This window comes from Globicephala melas, chromosome 16 (assembly GCF_963455315.2).
Source record: "Globicephala melas chromosome 16, mGloMel1.2, whole genome shotgun sequence".
NCBI lineage: Eukaryota > Metazoa > Chordata > Mammalia > Artiodactyla > Delphinidae > Globicephala > Globicephala melas.
The window spans coordinates 78,857,800-78,875,855 of NC_083329.1; the positions used below are offsets into that span (position 1 = coordinate 78,857,800).

The 18,056-nt window shown below is 41.8% G+C and overlaps 2 protein-coding genes across 11 annotated transcripts in view; both read right to left on the reverse strand.

Annotated features, from left to right (window-relative positions):
• Positions 1-2,455, reverse strand: part of COA6 (cytochrome c oxidase assembly factor 6) — a 41,501-nt gene extending 39,046 nt beyond the window's left edge. For 4 of the 5 annotated variants that reach the window (XR_009559285.1, XM_060286138.1, XM_060286135.1 and 1 more), the window contains exons 1-2: positions 2,258-2,455; positions 1,295-1,454 (exon numbers count right to left, since the gene is read on the reverse strand). Coding sequence is in view for 4 of the 5 variants with exons in the window: in XM_060286138.1 (XP_060142121.1) it covers positions 1,295-1,438 (144 nt within the window). In the remaining variant the exon portion in view is untranslated. The remainder of the gene's footprint in view (positions 1-1,294; positions 1,455-2,257) is intronic. The other variant, XM_030839537.3, reaches the window with a different exon arrangement.
• Positions 2,456-3,326: 871 nt separating this feature from the next.
• SLC35F3 (solute carrier family 35 member F3) overlaps positions 3,327-18,056 on the reverse strand; it is a 313,342-nt gene continuing 298,612 nt past the window's right edge. For 2 of the 6 annotated variants that reach the window (XR_009559302.1, XR_009559307.1), the window contains one exon: positions 3,327-8,080. The gene's annotated coding sequence lies outside the window, so the exon portion shown is untranslated. The remainder of the gene's footprint in view (positions 8,081-18,056) is intronic. The other 4 variants (XR_009559306.1, XR_009559303.1, XR_009559305.1 and 1 more) reach the window with 4 other exon arrangements.

Sequence of the window (18,056 nt, forward strand, 5' to 3'; positions counted from 1 at the left end):
AAGAGTACCTCACAAGACTGAATGAAAATTAAAGCTAATGAAAACACAATTTCTCACACAGAATGCACTCAGAGAATACTCCCATCACTTCTCCCTCTGTCTCCTTCCCCACCTTCTCACACAAATCTCTGTAAATATCGTTTGCTTTTATTCTATGGCCACTGGGTACGACTCCTGAGTAGAGAGCACAGGTGAAAAGGGAGCAAAGGGCTGAGGGCGCAGGTTGGGAAAGGGAGCTCAGTTACAGACTAAGAATAGTCTGCAGATGAAAACGGTTTTCCCTGGGAGCACAGCTGTCACTGTCAGATGCGGCAGCAGTTATTCTGATTGCTTTGCTCTACTGCTCCCTTCTTTGTTGGCGTAATCTATAACTTTGTAGGTTACTGTCAGTTTCTCTAACAATGTTCATGTCATAACTCTTGGGTGGTTCAGTATCCAAGTGGTTGATACTGCCAGACCCTGGCCTCTCAGGTCCTTGGCCTCTTTCTTCAATGATCTTGTCCTCCAACCTACCTTACTGCCAGGATCAAAGCCTAGGCCTCGTCCTTACCAACAAACACAGCCCTGCCGTAATCTCAATTCCGAGCATCCCATTCTCCAGCCCCAATAGTGAAAAAGCAAGTTATTTCAATGCTCTGGGCTTCAGTCGCCTCCTCTGGAAATTGACGGCAACACCACCCATCTCAAAGGGTACTGATGAAGGAGCATCAGGCACTCACACCGGGGCACTTACTGAGCCCAGTGACGTTAGTTCCCTTTTCCAACCCCTCCCATTCTAAGGACTGGCAATACAGAGCAAGAGCCCGTGTCGGCGAGGCACTTGGAGCAGCTGGTGGCAGAATCCACCATGTGATCATTTAGTTTCTTCCACTTTCTAAACTCCTTTGTATTTGCATTGGGGTGTATGACCATATGATTTGGGGCGGGCAACTGGGAATGCGTTATTTCTGATAGCAGCTCTAGGCCAATGAATTTGCCAGCTCTTGCCCAAGAGTAAATGCTATCCCCTCAGAAGATCCAGGAGAAATCTACCAATTTAGAAGGCTGGAATTTTTTGGTTAGTGTGCGTATGTTTTGCTTTTCAATCATCTTTAAAGTGTCAGGTGACATTTTCCAAAGGTGTGCCTGCTATGTACAGAAAACAAGCCTGGATTACGAGACAAGGTTTTCTCTGCTGCTCACGGAAACCGCTCATTTGACATGCCTCAAACGGTGCCTCATTTCATAGCCCACCACTCATCGTAAGCTCTATGTATTTTGACAGCAAACAGAAACACGTCCCAGTGTGACTTACCCACTGTTGGGGACAGCTTGATTCAAATGAGCTTCTTAACTTCTTGCACCGAGAAGCGTCCTCTGTGTTCTCATCTAAACACTTCCAGTACTCATCCCGGGCTCCCCAGCAAGCCTGCCTTTCTTTCATAGATGGGGCTGCCATTCCTAGTGGGCTCAAGCTGCCAACCAAAACACGTGATATTAGCAAGGAACTTGCAATTAGGTAAGCCAAAGAAAAAATACTGTTGTTCCCTCCAAACCCCTCTTTTTTTAAAGTTATGCCTCCGCTTTTTAATGATGTGACTGAAACCAATCAGTTCTATTATATTAACGGTATCGTAAGAGCACTCGCTTTTGACGCTTATCCCTTACACCAGGTAATTTGCTCCATTGCTGGAGTGGCAGCTTGGTCTCAGAAAGCCGGAGTTAGGGGCTTCCCTGGGGGCGCAGTGGTTGAGAGTCCGCCTGCCGATGCAGGGGACGCGGGTTCGTTCCCCGGTCCGGGAAGATCCCACTTGCCGCGGAGCGGCTGGGCCCGTGAGCCATGGCCGCTGAGCCTGCGCGTCCGGAGCCTGCGCTCCGCAACGGGAGAGGCCACAGCTGTGAGAGGCCCGAGAAGCCACAGCTGTGAGAGGCCCGCGTACCGCAAAAAAAAAAAAAGAAAAAAAAAAAGAAAGCCGGAGTTAGAATTACGGCTCTCACACGGTCTGCCACTTAAGACACTTCACTTATTCTCTCGAGCCTGTTTCCCCTTCGGTAAAACAGGGGAGCGGTGCCCATTTTACGAGGTTGCTGTTCGAACCAAAGTGCTATACAAATAAATGCACGAGGGCAAAATCACCAGGCAGGACACGGAGTGCTGCTGCGTCTTGCAGAAGAGGAGCCCGAGGCTCGCAGAAAGTCAGCGACCTCCGGGGTCCATACCCTCCCCGGCCCGCCCCGCCAGTCCCGTCAGCCCCGCCAGCCCCGCCAGCAAGCCCACCTCTCCGGCCGCCCAGAACCAGGCTCCCTTCGGCGCCGACTGGAGGAGAGGCACGCAGCCCAACAACCGAGAAAGAAGGACGCGATGCCGAAGACTGGCGGCGCACTGCCGCCTCGCCCGCGGGAGCTCAAGCGTCGTAGAACCCCGCCCCCTCAAGGAAACAATTCACGCGGCGAACGCGCTGGCCTTGGAATGAACCTTACGGGCTACCGTTCGCTGTTCCAGGAGGGCGGGACTTCCTGTTCCGTTCTCTTACCTGTCGCAGTGACTTCCGGGCCTGCTCGGGCGAGGGAGGCGGGTCCTGGGGCTGTGGGGGTGGGAAGTGGGTGGGATCCGGGCACTCCTCAGAGCGGTCTTGGCTTTGTTAACGTCTCGCTGCCTCTCTCCCTGCAGTTTTTCGTGATTTTAACGAACTGTGCTTCTTTCATGAATCTAAATTTCTGCATATATCTCGCCAAGCGCCGTTCGGAAAGCTTAACGTGCGAGCCCTGCCGGAAACGGCGGCTTTGTGTGGAAGTTGGCACCTGAGATGAGAGCGGGACGAAGCGTTAAAGGGCCGTGAAGGCTTAACTCCTCGCTTTTTAAATTAAAGGGAAAAAAAGAAAGAAGCGATCCCAGAAAGAGGCGGGTGACACCCCAGGACACATGGCAAATAAGTGACTGAGCTGAGAACCCAGGGCACCAAGCTCCCAGTTTCCTGATTCACATTTGATCCTGTTACATTTACCAACATTATCACCTTTCCCTTGCTTGAACCCTTGCGGCTTTCCTCTGTAGATGGACAAGATCCTTTTAGTTGGTATGGGGAGACATCTAGTGAAAGAATATGAAAGCCACGTTCCAGTCGGCTGAGATCTGATAGTTCGTGGGATTAAAATGTGAGCCTGATTAGAGTTTACAGCTAAGATCTTTGGGCTTGGATCTGAAAGTTGCCGGAGGTAATACAAATTGGTCAGGAGAGTGGGTAAAGTTAATACCTGTATTATTGTTTTAATCTTACTTGTGGCTTTTTTTACTCCCTAAACGCCGAGGTGTTTTTCAAAAGGAATGAAAAGCGCTGCTCCAGATATTTTGAAAGATGCTCTTTTTAATATTTTAGTGAATATGTCAGCAGAATCTTTATTTGAAAGCACGTTTGTAGATACAGGTCAGTCGTCCAGGTCTCTTAAAGATCCCATCTGCGCCATCGTCTAGTCCTGTTGAATTCTAAGTGCTTATAAAACTCACAAGCAGTTTACAGCTCTGCACTCAGTGCTGGCATTTAATCCTTTACAAATAAACATACGCAGATTTTCAGGTTGGCTGTGTGAAGCCTAAGTACCACCAAACATGTGTTCTACAATATGGGAAGGATTTCTGTAATAGTTAATGGAGTCTAATAAGTGGATTGCTTTGGCTTTACCAGGGCCACCAATTATTTTATACTGTGTCTATCAAGGGCAGTTTATATAAAGATAGTATCTTTTAAGTATGACTAATGAGATACAAAAAGGATGGAAGGAGTCTTGAATGACTTATGAGTTGAAAAAAATATATTTAAAGTTAAAAATTTTTATGCACTTAATAATAAATATATATATATATAATATATAAAGGGAATCGATGAAATTATAAAGAAAAAATATATGGCCATAGTGGGTGATTTTAACAGGCCTTTCCCAGTCATTGTTAAGACAAACAAAAGGAAAATCAGTAAGGGTACAGAAAATTTGAATAACATGATGTACAAACTTGACCTAATGAATATACACAGAAAAACACAACCAAAATCAGAACATGTGTTTTGGAACGCAAACATGACATATTACCAAAATCAACTGCATACTTAGCTGTAAAGCAACTCTCAACGAATTTTAAAGATTGAAATCATTCAGCACGTGTTTTTTGAGCACAGTGCTGTTAAGCTAGAAATCAATAAAGAACTATAAAAACAAGCCCACGTAACCCACAGCCAAAGAGTCATAATGGTAATGAGAAAATTTTTTGAGCTGAATAATAAAATACAATAGCAACACCTGTGGAATAAAGTTAACGTATAATACGTAGAGGGAAGTTTATAGCCTTAAGTAAGTACATTAGAAAAGAGGCTGAAAGGTCTTTAACTAAACATTCCCTTTCAAGAAGTTAGAAAAAGGAGAGCAAAATTAAGGAAAGTGGAAGGAGGGACATAATGCTGAAAGCAGAAATGAATGAAAGGGGAAATGAAAGTAGTGGTGTGCCGGACACTGCCTTGTACTGGCTCAGGAGAGCCAACTGTGCACACCTCTTCTGGTCGTGTTTTGTTTCGTTATGTTCAGAGCTAATTAACTAGCACACCACTGCACAGAGGAGATTGTAAAAATCCAGAAGTTGATTTTTTTTTTTTGGAAAAGACTAAAAAAAATGACAAATATTTAACAGTATTGAGCAATAAAAAGAGAGATGTTAACAACCTATGTCAATAACAAAAACTATACTTTAGAAATCAAAACACAACATCTTGTAAACAATTTGATGCAAATAAAATGTAGATGATTATACAAATCTCAAGAAATACAACTAGCTGACTAAAGAGAAGAAAATATGAATAGTCCCAAACCATTAAAAATTTGAATCAGTAGTAATGAAGGTTCACACATAAATTCCAGGTCAATGGTTCCACTGGTAAGTTCCTTCAAACTTTGAAATAATTCCATTTTTATTGTATGAGGCCACCATAACTTTTGTACTAATTACAAAATCCCCAAACCTTGAAACATCAAACTCTTTGGAACTCATTTGTTGAAAAATGTAACTTAGTGTCACGATAGTCATTATTTATATATCACTTAGTTGACTATATGTTTTGCTGTAGAAATACTGATATTTTTGATTATAGTACTGTCCCAGTTCTTGCTACACAGTATACATTGTACGTTCCATGGTACCTTTCCAATATCCAAAAAAGTCTGTATTCCAGAACACATCTGTCTCCAAGTATTTCAGATAAATTTTGTGGACCTGTATGGAAGAATGATTTTATGACTTTAGGATTGAGAATAATTTTTTTTTTAGCCATAAAGGAAAAGATCAATAAATTCAACTACATTAAAATTAAGGACTTTTGTTTACCAAATAACACCATAAAGTGAGTGGAAGAGTCACAATATGGGAGAAGAAGTTTGCAAAGCATATAACGAGGAATTAGTACCCAGAATATATAAAAAACACCTACATCAGGCTTCCCTGGTGGCGCAGTGGTTAAGAATCCACCTGCCAATCTAGAGGACATGGGTTTGATCCCCGGTCCAGAAAGATCCCACATGCCACCGAACAACTAAGCCTGTGCGCCAGAGCCCGTGAGCCACAACTACAACTACTGAAGCCCACGCACCTAGAGTCCATGCTCCGCAACAAGAGGTACTCTAATGGTAGTATAAATTGACACAGTCACTTTGGAAAACTGTGACTTTAGTAAAGTTGAAGATACACATTTGCTGTCGCTCAGCAATTCTATTCAGAATCTCTCGTATATCTGCAAGTTTGTAACAGCTAAAAACAACATACAGTCCAAACTTATATCAACAATAGAATGGATAAATTATGATGTCATAAGGTGAAGTATAATGCACCAATGAAAATGAACAACAACTATAACCATATAAACTATATAAACTATATAAACTATAACCATTTATAATAATATGATGAGTCTCAGTATTGAGTGAAAGAAGCAAGTCAATCAAAGAATAGATACTATGTGTTTCCACTTACATAAGGTTCAGAAATGCAAAACTCAACTCTCCTGTTAAGGATACATACATTAAATAGCAAAACTATTAAGAAAAGAGAAATGGGATATGACCAGGGAGGGCTTCTGAGGGGCTGACAATGTTCTGTTTCTGAAACTGGGTATTTGTTTTATAATTATTCTTTAAATAAACTGTACAAGTACATCTTATACACTCTTCTGTGAATGAGAATGAATATATGTCACATATATGCATGATACGTGTCATAATTTTTGAGTAAAGTAGAGTAGTTGGCCTGAGAAAGGTCATCTTTAGTACATTTGATTCACAGAAAGGTAAAAATAATGGTCATTCAGAATATTTATAGTGTGATGACTAAGTTTTTAATGGATTTACCATCTTCTGTGGCCTTCAAGGTCAAAAGTCAGTAGTCTCTAGTGCTAACTGTCACTTGGGCAGCTAAGCAATTCCTACTGGTCAGTAGTAGGCCTAGGGCAGAGATAAGGAAAGTATTACCAAAGAGATTCAATGAATTGCAATAATGCCCCTTCCCCCACCCGCTTACTCTCAAGGAGCTCTGTGGTCTAGCCAACAGAGCAAAAACAACTAGAAGAGAGAAATTTTGAGGTGTAGATATGGTAAAAAAATATATATATATATATGTATATATATACATGTTAATAACAACAGCAATAATGCAGGATAAGAGTTGGAGAGGCCACATTCACCTTACAAAATTTGGGAGACTATGGGCAAGTAAAAGAACGTGGGTGCCATGAGATGATTTCAGATGTGCTGTTTTGATACAGAGAGGGTGTAATCTCCAGCCTATGTTTGGAGGAGAGAGGAGGCGAAGAGAAGTCAGTGTGAAGAGGTGGAAGACATGTCGTGTTACCATCGAGAGGAGTTTCATGTGGGTATTCTCCGGTCTGAACTAAGTTGCTCCCCAAACCAATGGTGGGCAGGGCCAGACAGACCCAGTAGCACTGAAAACGTATGTGTTGTTTTTCTGTTGCTGCCCACGGACTTTTTTATTTATAATCTGTACTGTTTTACAAAGCAGTCATCACAGACACCTACTCAGGGACACAAACAAGAAAGATTCCTTTGACTTCAGTGTTCCTGCAGAGATCCTTCTGAATTTCTTTTAGATCTCTATGCTGACTCCTTGCCCTTTTTCCTCCTATTAACTATAGGTACGCTCCAAGATGCTGCCTTTTTTTCTCTCTTTTTCTTTTCTTTGCATTCTGTTTTCCATGGTGAGCTGATTCACCCCCGGAGCTTCAGTTAGCACTTCTTTCAAAAAGACTTGGAAGTCTATGTTTTAGTCCTAATGGAACCTTTGTGCCCATTTTCTCTTTCCAAGTCCCTTGACGGCTATCTCCATTTGTTTGTCCTTCCATCACTGCAATAAGTTCAAAACTGGAACTCGTAGTATTCTTTCTCCAGGAAAGCTTCTCTTTCTAAGCTTTTCCTTTTCATCGGATCTACTAATGCTTCAGCTGCCAGTTGGGAACCGTTGATCCTTCTTTCATGCTTCTTGCTCTGTATTTACATAGCTTGCACAGTGCCAGGCACTGTGGTCAGCCTTGGGGAAATAAAGATGAATAAGGATAGATCTCGGTCCTTGAGAAGCTCAGTCTTATGGAGGACACAGGCCATACTCTCCTCTAATAAAGAGTAATAAGACCTATGAGAGAGGCACGCACCAAATGCAGCGGGAGCTCAGCAGGAGTTAAATCAAGAAGGGAAACACAGGCAGTATTAGAGGCAGCAAAGTTCAGTGGATAAGAGTGTAGGTTCAGAACCAGACTGGGCTTGAATCCTGCCCCCCTCCCCCGCCAGTGATGTCAAGCTGTGTGACCTTGGACAGGTTCCTGAACTTTTACATACATGGGTTTCCTTAACTGAAAATGTTGATGATTGTAATATCTACTTAGGTTTCTTGTGAAAGTTAAATGGAATAATCCAAGCAGAGCACTTAGAACAGCACTTACAAAGATTTCATTCATTCACTCAACAGATATTTATTGAGAACTTACTCTGTGCCAGGCACTGTTTTAGGGGCTTGGGAGACATCAGAGAACAATATAGATGAAAACTGCTGCTCTACCTAGCAGGGAGACAATAAGCAATAACCATAAACAATAAATTCTATATTAGTATGTTAGAAAAGAGTCATAGGAAAAAGAACATAAGTGTTAGTTATTAGTATTCTATATTTTAGAGGTCACTTGATCTTGGACTTAGAAGTCCTTTAAAGGGAATAATACTATGTTTCATCAATCTAAAATGCATTAATTAGAATTTGCCCCATTGTTTTACGTACCCCTAAGAAAGGAAAAAGCGCTGCCAATTAAACTATAACACAATGCTTTTTCATTACCTAAGATTCTTATCTTAAACTTAGACATATTTAGGCATGAATTAAAAAAAATCATATCACAGTAATACATACAGAAGAAGGAAAATAAGAGCAGAAATTGATTAAGGTATTCATGAAACTTCATTACATTTCGAGTTCCAGTCATCAGAACCACTTTTTGATTCGGTCACCAATGTCTGTGTTTTTCCACCAATCTTATCATCAATGGCATTAGGCACTTTGAGCAAGTCCTCTTACCGTATCTTCTCCCCTCCCCTCCTCTTGTCTTTCCAGATCCACTGAAGAGCTAAAAGCCATTGGTGCTGAACAATTCAGCCAACTTTGTAATTAGGTACAGGGAGCTTACTCTTCACTCCTATTTGGGGAATGTTGCTTAAACACATCAGAATGACCCTCCACCTGTCTCCTTAACATTTTGATTCTTAGAGGTTAAGAGTGCCCCCTTCTTGATCTCCTAGATTGTCTCCTAGGCCACAGACACTCACTCTGCAAGTACGGAATGCTAGTGCTTTCGATATGTATGCACACACAGGCAGTGACAACTATGTTATGACTGGGGTCTGGCGACAGTTGGGTGTCATCCCCGGTACGATGAGTCCGAGGTGTGAAAATGCAGGAACAAGAATGGACGTGTTAGAGTCAATGAAACACTACGTTATTAACTAGTCTATTTTCCTTTTTCCGAGTATTTACTCTTTGTCAGGCACTGGGCTAAACATTTTACACTTAGGATCTCATTTAATCTTTCTCATTTAATAATAGAGCGCCACTGAGGTAGGCACTCTATTATTCCCATTTTATACAGCTGCGTTGTCCAATAGAAATATAAGGCAAGCCACATACGTAGTTTAAAATTTTCTAGTAGCCACATTAAAAAAAGTAAAATAGAAAACAGAAGCAGGCGGGATGAATTATAATAATATATTTCTTTTAACCCAATATATTAAAAATATTATCATTTTATCCTATAATCAACCTAAAATATTTGATTTTCCTTTTTTCATACTATTCTAAATCCAGTGTGTATTTTAACTTAAAACACATGTTAATCTGGACTAATCACATTTCAAGTCCTCAGCGGCCACATGTAGGTAGCAGCTGCCAGATTAGACAATGTACTTATAGATGACAAGAGGATTCCAGTTGTCCAAGACACGCATAAAATATGTGGCCGGGTGGATTCTCCAACCGAGATGTAGATATAGCTATGTGACTAATTCTTGACATGCGAGTAAAAGTATTTTCTTGCAACTAAGGAAACTTCCCTAAAAAGATAACTGGTGTGATCCGTGATGCAAATGTGGGCATAGAAGGAGCCCGATGGGACCTCTTCATAGAGCAGAGCTGTCATGCCAACATGGGCAGCCTACCTCTGGACTTTCGCATGAGAGATACTTAAACTCCTATCTTGCTGAAGGCATGACTTTAAGTCTTTGTTACTTGAGGTGCAGAAATAAAAAGAACTTGATACAATCTTCCTGAAAGACAAACAAAATAAGAGTAAGATGGAATATAAGAGAAAGAAAGAAAATTAGGCAATCAGTCCTTTAAATCCAACATCCTACTAATAGTTCAGGGAAGAGAGAAAAGAGAGGGGAGGAAATTTCCCAGAACCAAAGGACACAAGACTCTAGATGGAAAAGGCTCACCGTGTGCCTAGCAAAAGGTGTGGAAGAGACCCAAATCGAGTCATGTTGTGAAAGTTCAAAACACCAGAGATGCCCCTGGAAACTTCTATTAAGCTAAATAAAGACTACTTACAAATTACTAGCAATCAGAATGGCCTTGTCTTTCTCAAGTGGCATCAGAAGCCAAATGACAGCAAATCAAATACCTTCAAGATTCTGAGGGAGAATTATTTGCAGCTTAGAATTCGAGAGCCAGCTAAACTATCAATCAAATGTGAGGGCAGGATAGAGACATTTTCAGATTTTCGAAAACCTCTCATACACTTTCCTGTAACGGGCTATGGAGAATACCTTCCACCAAAAACAAGAAATCAAAAGGAAGACATGGCACAGGATCCAGGAAAGAGGATCTGTGGCACAAAGGGAAATCTCACAATGAAATCTTTGCAGAGAGCAACCAATAGGTATCGTAGCAGAAGGAAGGAAGGAAAGTGTTCTCAGGAAATAAACACACAAACTGTTAATGTGCATATGGCAGAAACACTGGCACATTTGAGAAAAACATTAACAATAGGTAGGTAGAATTTCAGACTCCCCAAAAGGGCTAGTATCAAGCCTCAGTAAAAAGGAAGGAGAAAAAAGAAAAGAAATATGTAAATAGTATATTACTTGGCTCAGCAATTAGCAAAGTTGGCATAGCCACAATAATGTAAATACTAACTATTCATTTAAAAATCATAATCGGGACTTCTTTGGTGGTCCAGTGGTTGAGACTTCACCTTCCACTGCTGGGGGCATGGGTTCAATCCCTGGCCGGGGAACTAAGATCCCACATGCCTCGGGGCCAAAAAACCAAAACCAAAAACAGAAGCAATGTTGTAACAAATTCAATAAGGGCTTTAAAAATGGTCCACATCAAAAAATCTTAAAACAAAAACATCATAATAAAATTAAGTTAGGGGGATGGAGGGAATACAAGCTGGGATGGCAAGGGGGGTATAGAGAGCTAACAGAATAAAGGCTTAGTGTGGAGTAGGCAGATTGCCTTACTTCACATCACAGCTGTCTTCTTACTGGTTGTATGATGTTAGGTAAGTTATTCAATTTCTTATCTCTGAGTTTCCTCATCTGTAAAATGAGGATGATAATACCACTTACCTCAGTTGTTGTTTTTTGTTTTGTTTTGTTTTTTGGCTGCACCACTCAGCTTGCGAGATCTTAGTTCCCCGACCAGGGATTGAACCCGGGCCCTCAGCAGTGAAAGCACGGAGTCCTAACCGCTGGATCTCCAGGGAATTCAACCTCAGTTACTGTAAGGATAAAATGAGTGTGTGTTTGTGTGTATGTATATAGTTTAAGTATATAAAGTATACTGGTAGGGCTTCCCTGGTGGTGCAGTGGTTAAGAATCCGCCTGCCAATGCAGGGGACATGGATTCGAGCCCTGGTTCGGGAAGATCCCACATGCCGTGGAGCAACTGAGCCCGTGCGCCACAACTACTGAGCCTGCGCTCTAGAGCACGCGAGCCACAACTACTGAGCCCGCGTACCACATCTACTGAAGCCCACACACCTACAGCCTGTGCTCTGCAACAAGAGAACCCACCACAATGAGAAGCCTGCGCACCGCAACGAAGAGTAGCCCCCTCTCGCCTCAACTAGAGAAAGCCCGCGCGCAGCAACGAAGACCCAGTGCAGCCAAAAATAAATAAATAAATAAATATTTCTTTTAAAAAAAAGAAACTCTCTTGTGGTGTGTAGAGGAGAGAAGACAGTATTAGCTATTACGATTATTTGCATATCTAAAGCTTGTTTTTCTGGCAAAAACAACCACCGCTATTAACAAATATGAACATAAAAGGCCGTCACCACCAAGAACAGTTAAGTTAGCAATAACTATTTGGTCTTTCTTAGATGATGCTCTTTCACCCCATTAAAATTCAAAGCGTTTCTTTGATACAGGCCAATGGGTTTCCATGGAAACCTGCTTTATTACCTAGGCAACTAAGGGCTCATGCTGGTACTGTTAGATTATTTAAAAATTGTCAGGAAATTCAGGTCTACTTCGCTTCTTGGCTAGGTTGAAACTCTATTTCATTATTCCCCGTGCCAGACTTGAAACCTTCTAGTTAGCCTCAATAAACACAAACAATAATGAAGTTTCTAATTGATCTTGTGAATTCTACAATTCTTTATATTAACCAGGTAGATATTAAAGGAGTTACAGTTCACCAAAGGTTTTATGAAGGATCTATTTGATAAAATCCATACTTTCTTAGAAGATTGATTGAAGACCAATCCATTCAAGGTTGAGATTCAAGCGTCTGGGATGGGAAAGATTTTGCAGTTTAAAAGAATGCACAGTACACTTGAATAGCTTCATCTCAGAGGGCTGGTGAAAGGTTTAAAAAAGGTAATGAGTGTAAATCCTGTGTACTGAAATAAGCCATCAATAATATCTGCTCTTGAGGACTGTGGACTAGATGCTGCTATACGTGAGTGACACATGGTTGGATAAGCATAGCCCAAAGAATCTGAGTAATCACCCTGAAGGAACGTCACTTTTAGAGTTGTGACTAGGGTTATAACTTTTATATATTTTGTAGTTGAATTAGAGAAGCATAATCAAGGATACTTATCAAACCTGCATAGGGTCTGGGGATGGAGGAGATAGCTCATAGTTTTACTGAAAGACTCAAGGAACTCAACAGGTTAGGATGATGGGCTGGCATAAAGAAGATTTAATCATGCTACTTAATTAGTTAACTAGTTCTAGTGGCTTACTTAGTTCTAGTGGCTTTCTATTGCTGACCAACAAATGCCCTGATATCCCAGCATGGCACTGAAGACCCTCACATTAGGACTTAGCCTGTCTTCTGACTTTATCTCCTACCACTCCCTACAGATGCCCATCTCTTTATCTTAGCTATTTGCTGTTCCCAGATCTTGCCTCTAACATTCTGCCTCTCTTCCTGCTCTTCCAGTCATCTGAACTGCCAGGCCACCCACCTGTTTCTGAAAACCCTATTCATCCTATTAGGCCCAACTCAAAAAGTTATTTCCTTCATGAAGTAGTTCGCAATCCCTCCCGATCCAAACAGCACAAAGTCTGCCCCTGAGAGTCAATCGTCTCACGCTGCCTTATATCAGAGGTCCTGGTGACCTTGGTCAGTCCTCTTATTAATTTCAAAGTTTCTTAAAGACAGGAGCTGGTTCAGTTACGCAGATTCCATTTTTACAATATTTATGGGACAAACAAATAAATGGTAAGTGTGAAATCCTGTTTGTGTCCAAAACAAAACAATTTCAGGGGAACAGGACGGAATGAACATCTAACTAAATCTTAGGGGTCTAGTTGACTGTAAGTTAAATAAGTACAGTTACTGTGGGCACTAAAAGCTAATGTAAACATAGGCTACATGCTCCAGGTGAGTGAACAACTGTCGTGTTACGAGATGTGAGGCAATTATCATTCTATGTGGCCTCTGATTATCGAATGCTTAGAGAATTGCTAGACGGTGTGCTTATGGTGGAAAGGGCTTCACCTGCAGGGTGGTGAAATATCGTTTACCTTGCCAATAACAGCATATTCCTCACCCTGGGACCGGAGTAAATCTCTCCACATTCTCAGCCCTACGGAGACGAAGAAGCTTGAATCCTATGTCTGTGGCCATGGCTGGAATGGGGACACACTGGCCAAAAAGGAATGGGTTTATCTTATGGTGGGAAATAAGGGACAGGCTGAGAATCATGAATCAGCATGGGAGCCCAAGAAGGATGACCGCTGCAGGAGTTAGGCTGAAAACGTGCGTGTCAAGCCAAGAGCCCTGAGGGAAGTGACCACTGGAGAAAGGGGAGGGGCAGCCGGCAGCCTGCAGAGTAGAGCAGCCCTTTCGCTGAAGGATCAGAGGGTCGGATTGGAGCGGCATCTATGTCTGGGCAGTCTGTGCTTCTGTAATCATTTCTGCTTTGGTCCACCTCATTACTTCTTAGAGTATGTTGAAAGAGTAAGGAAAGCCCTTCTGGTTTCCAGCTCTGCATGCAGGGAGCTTAGAATTTGCCACTCCATCCTAACAAGTAAAAAGCTGAACAGACTAGAAAATCAACTCTTCTAGGACAGAAGGCAAACCACTGCCCCTAAGACTGGAGAGACAGACAGATGAACACAGAGAAAACTTAGCAGAGCAGAGACAAACAAACAGAAACTACGTGGGAACGAGTGCCAAGGTAGGAAAGTCAGAACTGTAATTGACAAATGCCGGAGGCTCAGTGTGGACGACTCTGAGAGTTAAAAACTCCAGGGGGACCCGGTCATAGGGGGCCTCCACGACTGTGAAACTTACCTCCAGGAGCTCAACCAGGTTCCCACAGTAAATATCGGAGAAAAATTCCCTCATGCTTCTAGGAGGGGGAGGGGAAAAGGAGCCATTCTGAAATACGCTGGTGCACTCTGTTCTTCTTAACAAAGCCTTCCATCAGAAGAAACTAGTTAACCAGAGCCGAACCTGCTGGGGGTATTATCAGACCCCAAGAGACCTGGGCAAGGGAAATACCCAACTCTAGCCCACTCTAGCCATCCTCTCCCACCTAAGAGAGGAGGAAAAAAATAAGACTCATTTGAGAAGTCTACAGTCCAGAGCACAGGCTCACTGAAAGAGACCTAATCATAGGACTATAGAATGGTTCCCCTCCCCTTATACCTTACCACGTTACTAAAGACCTATTTACAGCAGTTCCTTTTAGCTGGTACAGCATGTCCGGTTATCAAGAAAAAATTTACAAGGCATACCAAAAGGCAAAAAAACCCATAACTTGAAGAGACAGAGAAAGCATCAGAAGCAGCCATGACAGGGATGTTGGAATCTTCAGATTGGGAATTTATTACAACTATAATTCATGTGTTAAGGGGTAAAAGAGACAGCAGGCAAGAGCAGATGGGCAATGTAAGTGGGGAGAGATGGAAATCCTAAGAAAGAACCAAAAAGAAATGCTAGAGATAAAAAACACTGTCATAGAAATGAAGAATGCCTTTGATGGGCTTCTTAGTAGACTAGATACAGTTGAGGAGAGAATCTCTGAGCTGGAGGACGTATCAATAGAAACCTCCCTAACTGAAAAGCAAAGAAACAAAGACTGGAAAAACAGAACAGAATATGCAAGGACAGTGAGACAACACTTACAGGTAACACACCAAAAATGGGAATACCCAGAAGGAGAAGAAAGGGAGAAAGAAACAGAAGAAATATTTGAAACAATAATGGCTGATAATTTCTACCAAATTAATGTCAGACACCAAAACACAACTCCAGGAAGCTCAGAGAACACGATAATATAAATGAATGCAAAAACAAAATAACTCAGGCATATTGTTTTCAAACTATAGAAAATCAAAGATAGGGAATAAATCCTATATCTACAGAGAAACAAAGATAAGAATTAAAGGTGGCTTCTGCTCAGAAACCAGGCAGGCAATAGAAGGAGTGAAAATGACTTCCCTGGTGACACAGTCGTTAGGAATCTACCTGCCAATGCAGGGGACATGCGTTCGAGCCCTGGTCCGGGAAGATCCCACATGCCGTGGAGCAACTAAGCCCGTGCACCACAACTACTGAGCCTGTGCTCTAGAGCCTGTGAGACACAACTACTGAGCCCGTGTGCCACAACTACTGAAGCCCACGCACATAGAGCCTGTGCTCTGCAACAAGAGAAGCCACCGCAATAAGAAGCCCGTGAACCACAATGAAGAGTAGCCCCCGCTCGCCGCAACTAAAGAAAGCTCACGCGCAGCAACAAATACACAATGCAACCATAAAATAAAAATAAATAAATAAATTCAAAATAAAGGAGTGAAACACTTAAAGTGTTGAGAGAAAACCCCCACCAATCTAGAATTCCTTATCCCACAAAATTATCCTTCAAAAATGGAGAAATAAACAAACAAAAATCAAGGAAATTTGTTGCCAGTAGACCTGCCTTGCAAGCAATGTTTAAACAAATTCTTTAGAGAGAATAAAAAATAGGTCAGAAACTTGGGTCTACATAAAGAAAGGAAGAGCTTTGAAAAAGGAGTAAGTAAAGGTAAAATTAAAATTTTTATTTTTGTTATTTCTAACTGACTTAGTGGATAACAGTTTATTAAGAATGACAATAGCAACAATGTATGCGATTATGTATGCTTCTGCATCTTTTTCATATGTGTGTAATATGTACACTTATATATAAATAAAATGAATGACAGCAATGATAACAAGGCATGGGGGAAATTAGGATTATTTTGTTATTATAAGGTACTCACACTACACATGACGTGGTATAGTGTTATTTGGATTAGTTGTAAATGTATATTGCAAACTCTAGGGCAACCACTAACAACAGTTAAAAAAAATAAGTATAATTTATATTCTAAGAAAGGAGAGAAAATAGAATCATATAAAGTGCTCAATATTAAAACCACAAAAGGCAGAAAAAGAGTGAAAGACAAAAATAAGAACAAAGAACAAGGGCAGCTGCATAGTAGAAGAGACGTGTGCATCCCCTTCAGCTGAGCCCTGCACCAGCCTGGCAGCCGGCCCAGGCAGACCCTCACCTGCAGCCGGGCCGCTCAGCTGAGCCAGGCCTGGCAGTCACAGCGCAATCCCTTGCAGACCCGTGAACCTAGGCACACACATGCATGTTTAAGCCACTGAGTTCCAGGTGGACTTTTAATGCGGCATCATTGTGGCACTATCTGAGTAAGAAAAAGAGCCTAGCTGCCCTGTGTCACATTCTCTCAGGGGAGTAAGGGGTGACTTGGCCGGTCACTGAAGCGAATTCTAAGTAACAGGCTCCATGAGCTCAGTGGATGGCGGATGGCTCTTTCCAGATTCTGACTCTGAATTTCAAAAAGGCCTTTCTGGAAATGGTGTGCTTTGCCTCAAAAAAGTGGCTCCATAGTTATTTTCCAGTGACTGAGGTAGTGAGTTAATAGCTGCAGACACGTAGCCAGAGCAGATCTAAGGACTCTTTTCTGCTTCCCCACTCCCGGGGGTGCTCAGGGGCCTGGTGTAGACTGGACAGAAACTGCAAGCCACTGAATATAATGACTGCTGCTTTTTCTCGCTGTTGCTGTACAGCTGGAACTGTATCAAATATTGAATTTAATTAATAGAACCTCAAAAGTAATGCACTAAAGCAAAACATCATAGATGCTGAAGAAATCACTTTAGTTTCTAGTTGTTAGTATGAATTGTTTAGAACAATTCCCAGATTCATACACGAGAGTGACAGATTACTACAGATGAAAGAGTAAATATGTTCTTTAGTATACACAGAATTTTTAGTATCGATTTCTTCATCATAAGTGACGTATAAAATAACCTGGCAACAGCCTAAAAGAGTCTTAGGATTCCCTATGGTTGAGTTGTTTGGAAACATGTAGTGTTTCCTGCAAACATCTATTATTAATTCTAATGTTAATAAAATCGTGTAGTATACACTTATGAGTTCCCATAAAAGTTAAAAGAGTTTCTATTTTTAGTTGACTTTTCCGCTTGCTGACTCTTCATCAGAAATCCACGCAGAACTCTCTCTGCCAGACCTTGGCTGGGGAACTAAAGTGCCCTCCTTATTGATTCTTTGCTTGCTTGACTGATCTGGTCACATCTCTGTTGAAAGCAGCCACTCTTGATTCCATTAGCTGATCTTATCAGCATGGCACCCATGTACAGTCCCAGATGGGATTCTAGGACCAGCCTGCCTCCACCTGCTCTGACAGCGTGTGATCGCCCCTGGCTCTGCTCTTTGTAAATTTTTAGACAGATGCCTGCTCCCTGCTCCCTGCTGGAGTTCCATCATGGTGCTTTGTGAGGACAGGACACCTCCCCAATGGTCCTTTTGGCCTAAGCTCTTTTTAGTCACAGTTTATGCATCAGTCAGGAAAAGGCAGGTATTTGAAAGGATTGATACTCATGATTGCACCCTACGTGTCTCTCTAGCATCATCTTCTGCCATAAATATTGCTCTTCCCCCTGTTTTTAGTACTCCTCTCCCACTTTATTTACCTTGAAAATGCTCACTTAAGTGGTACGTCATGTATAA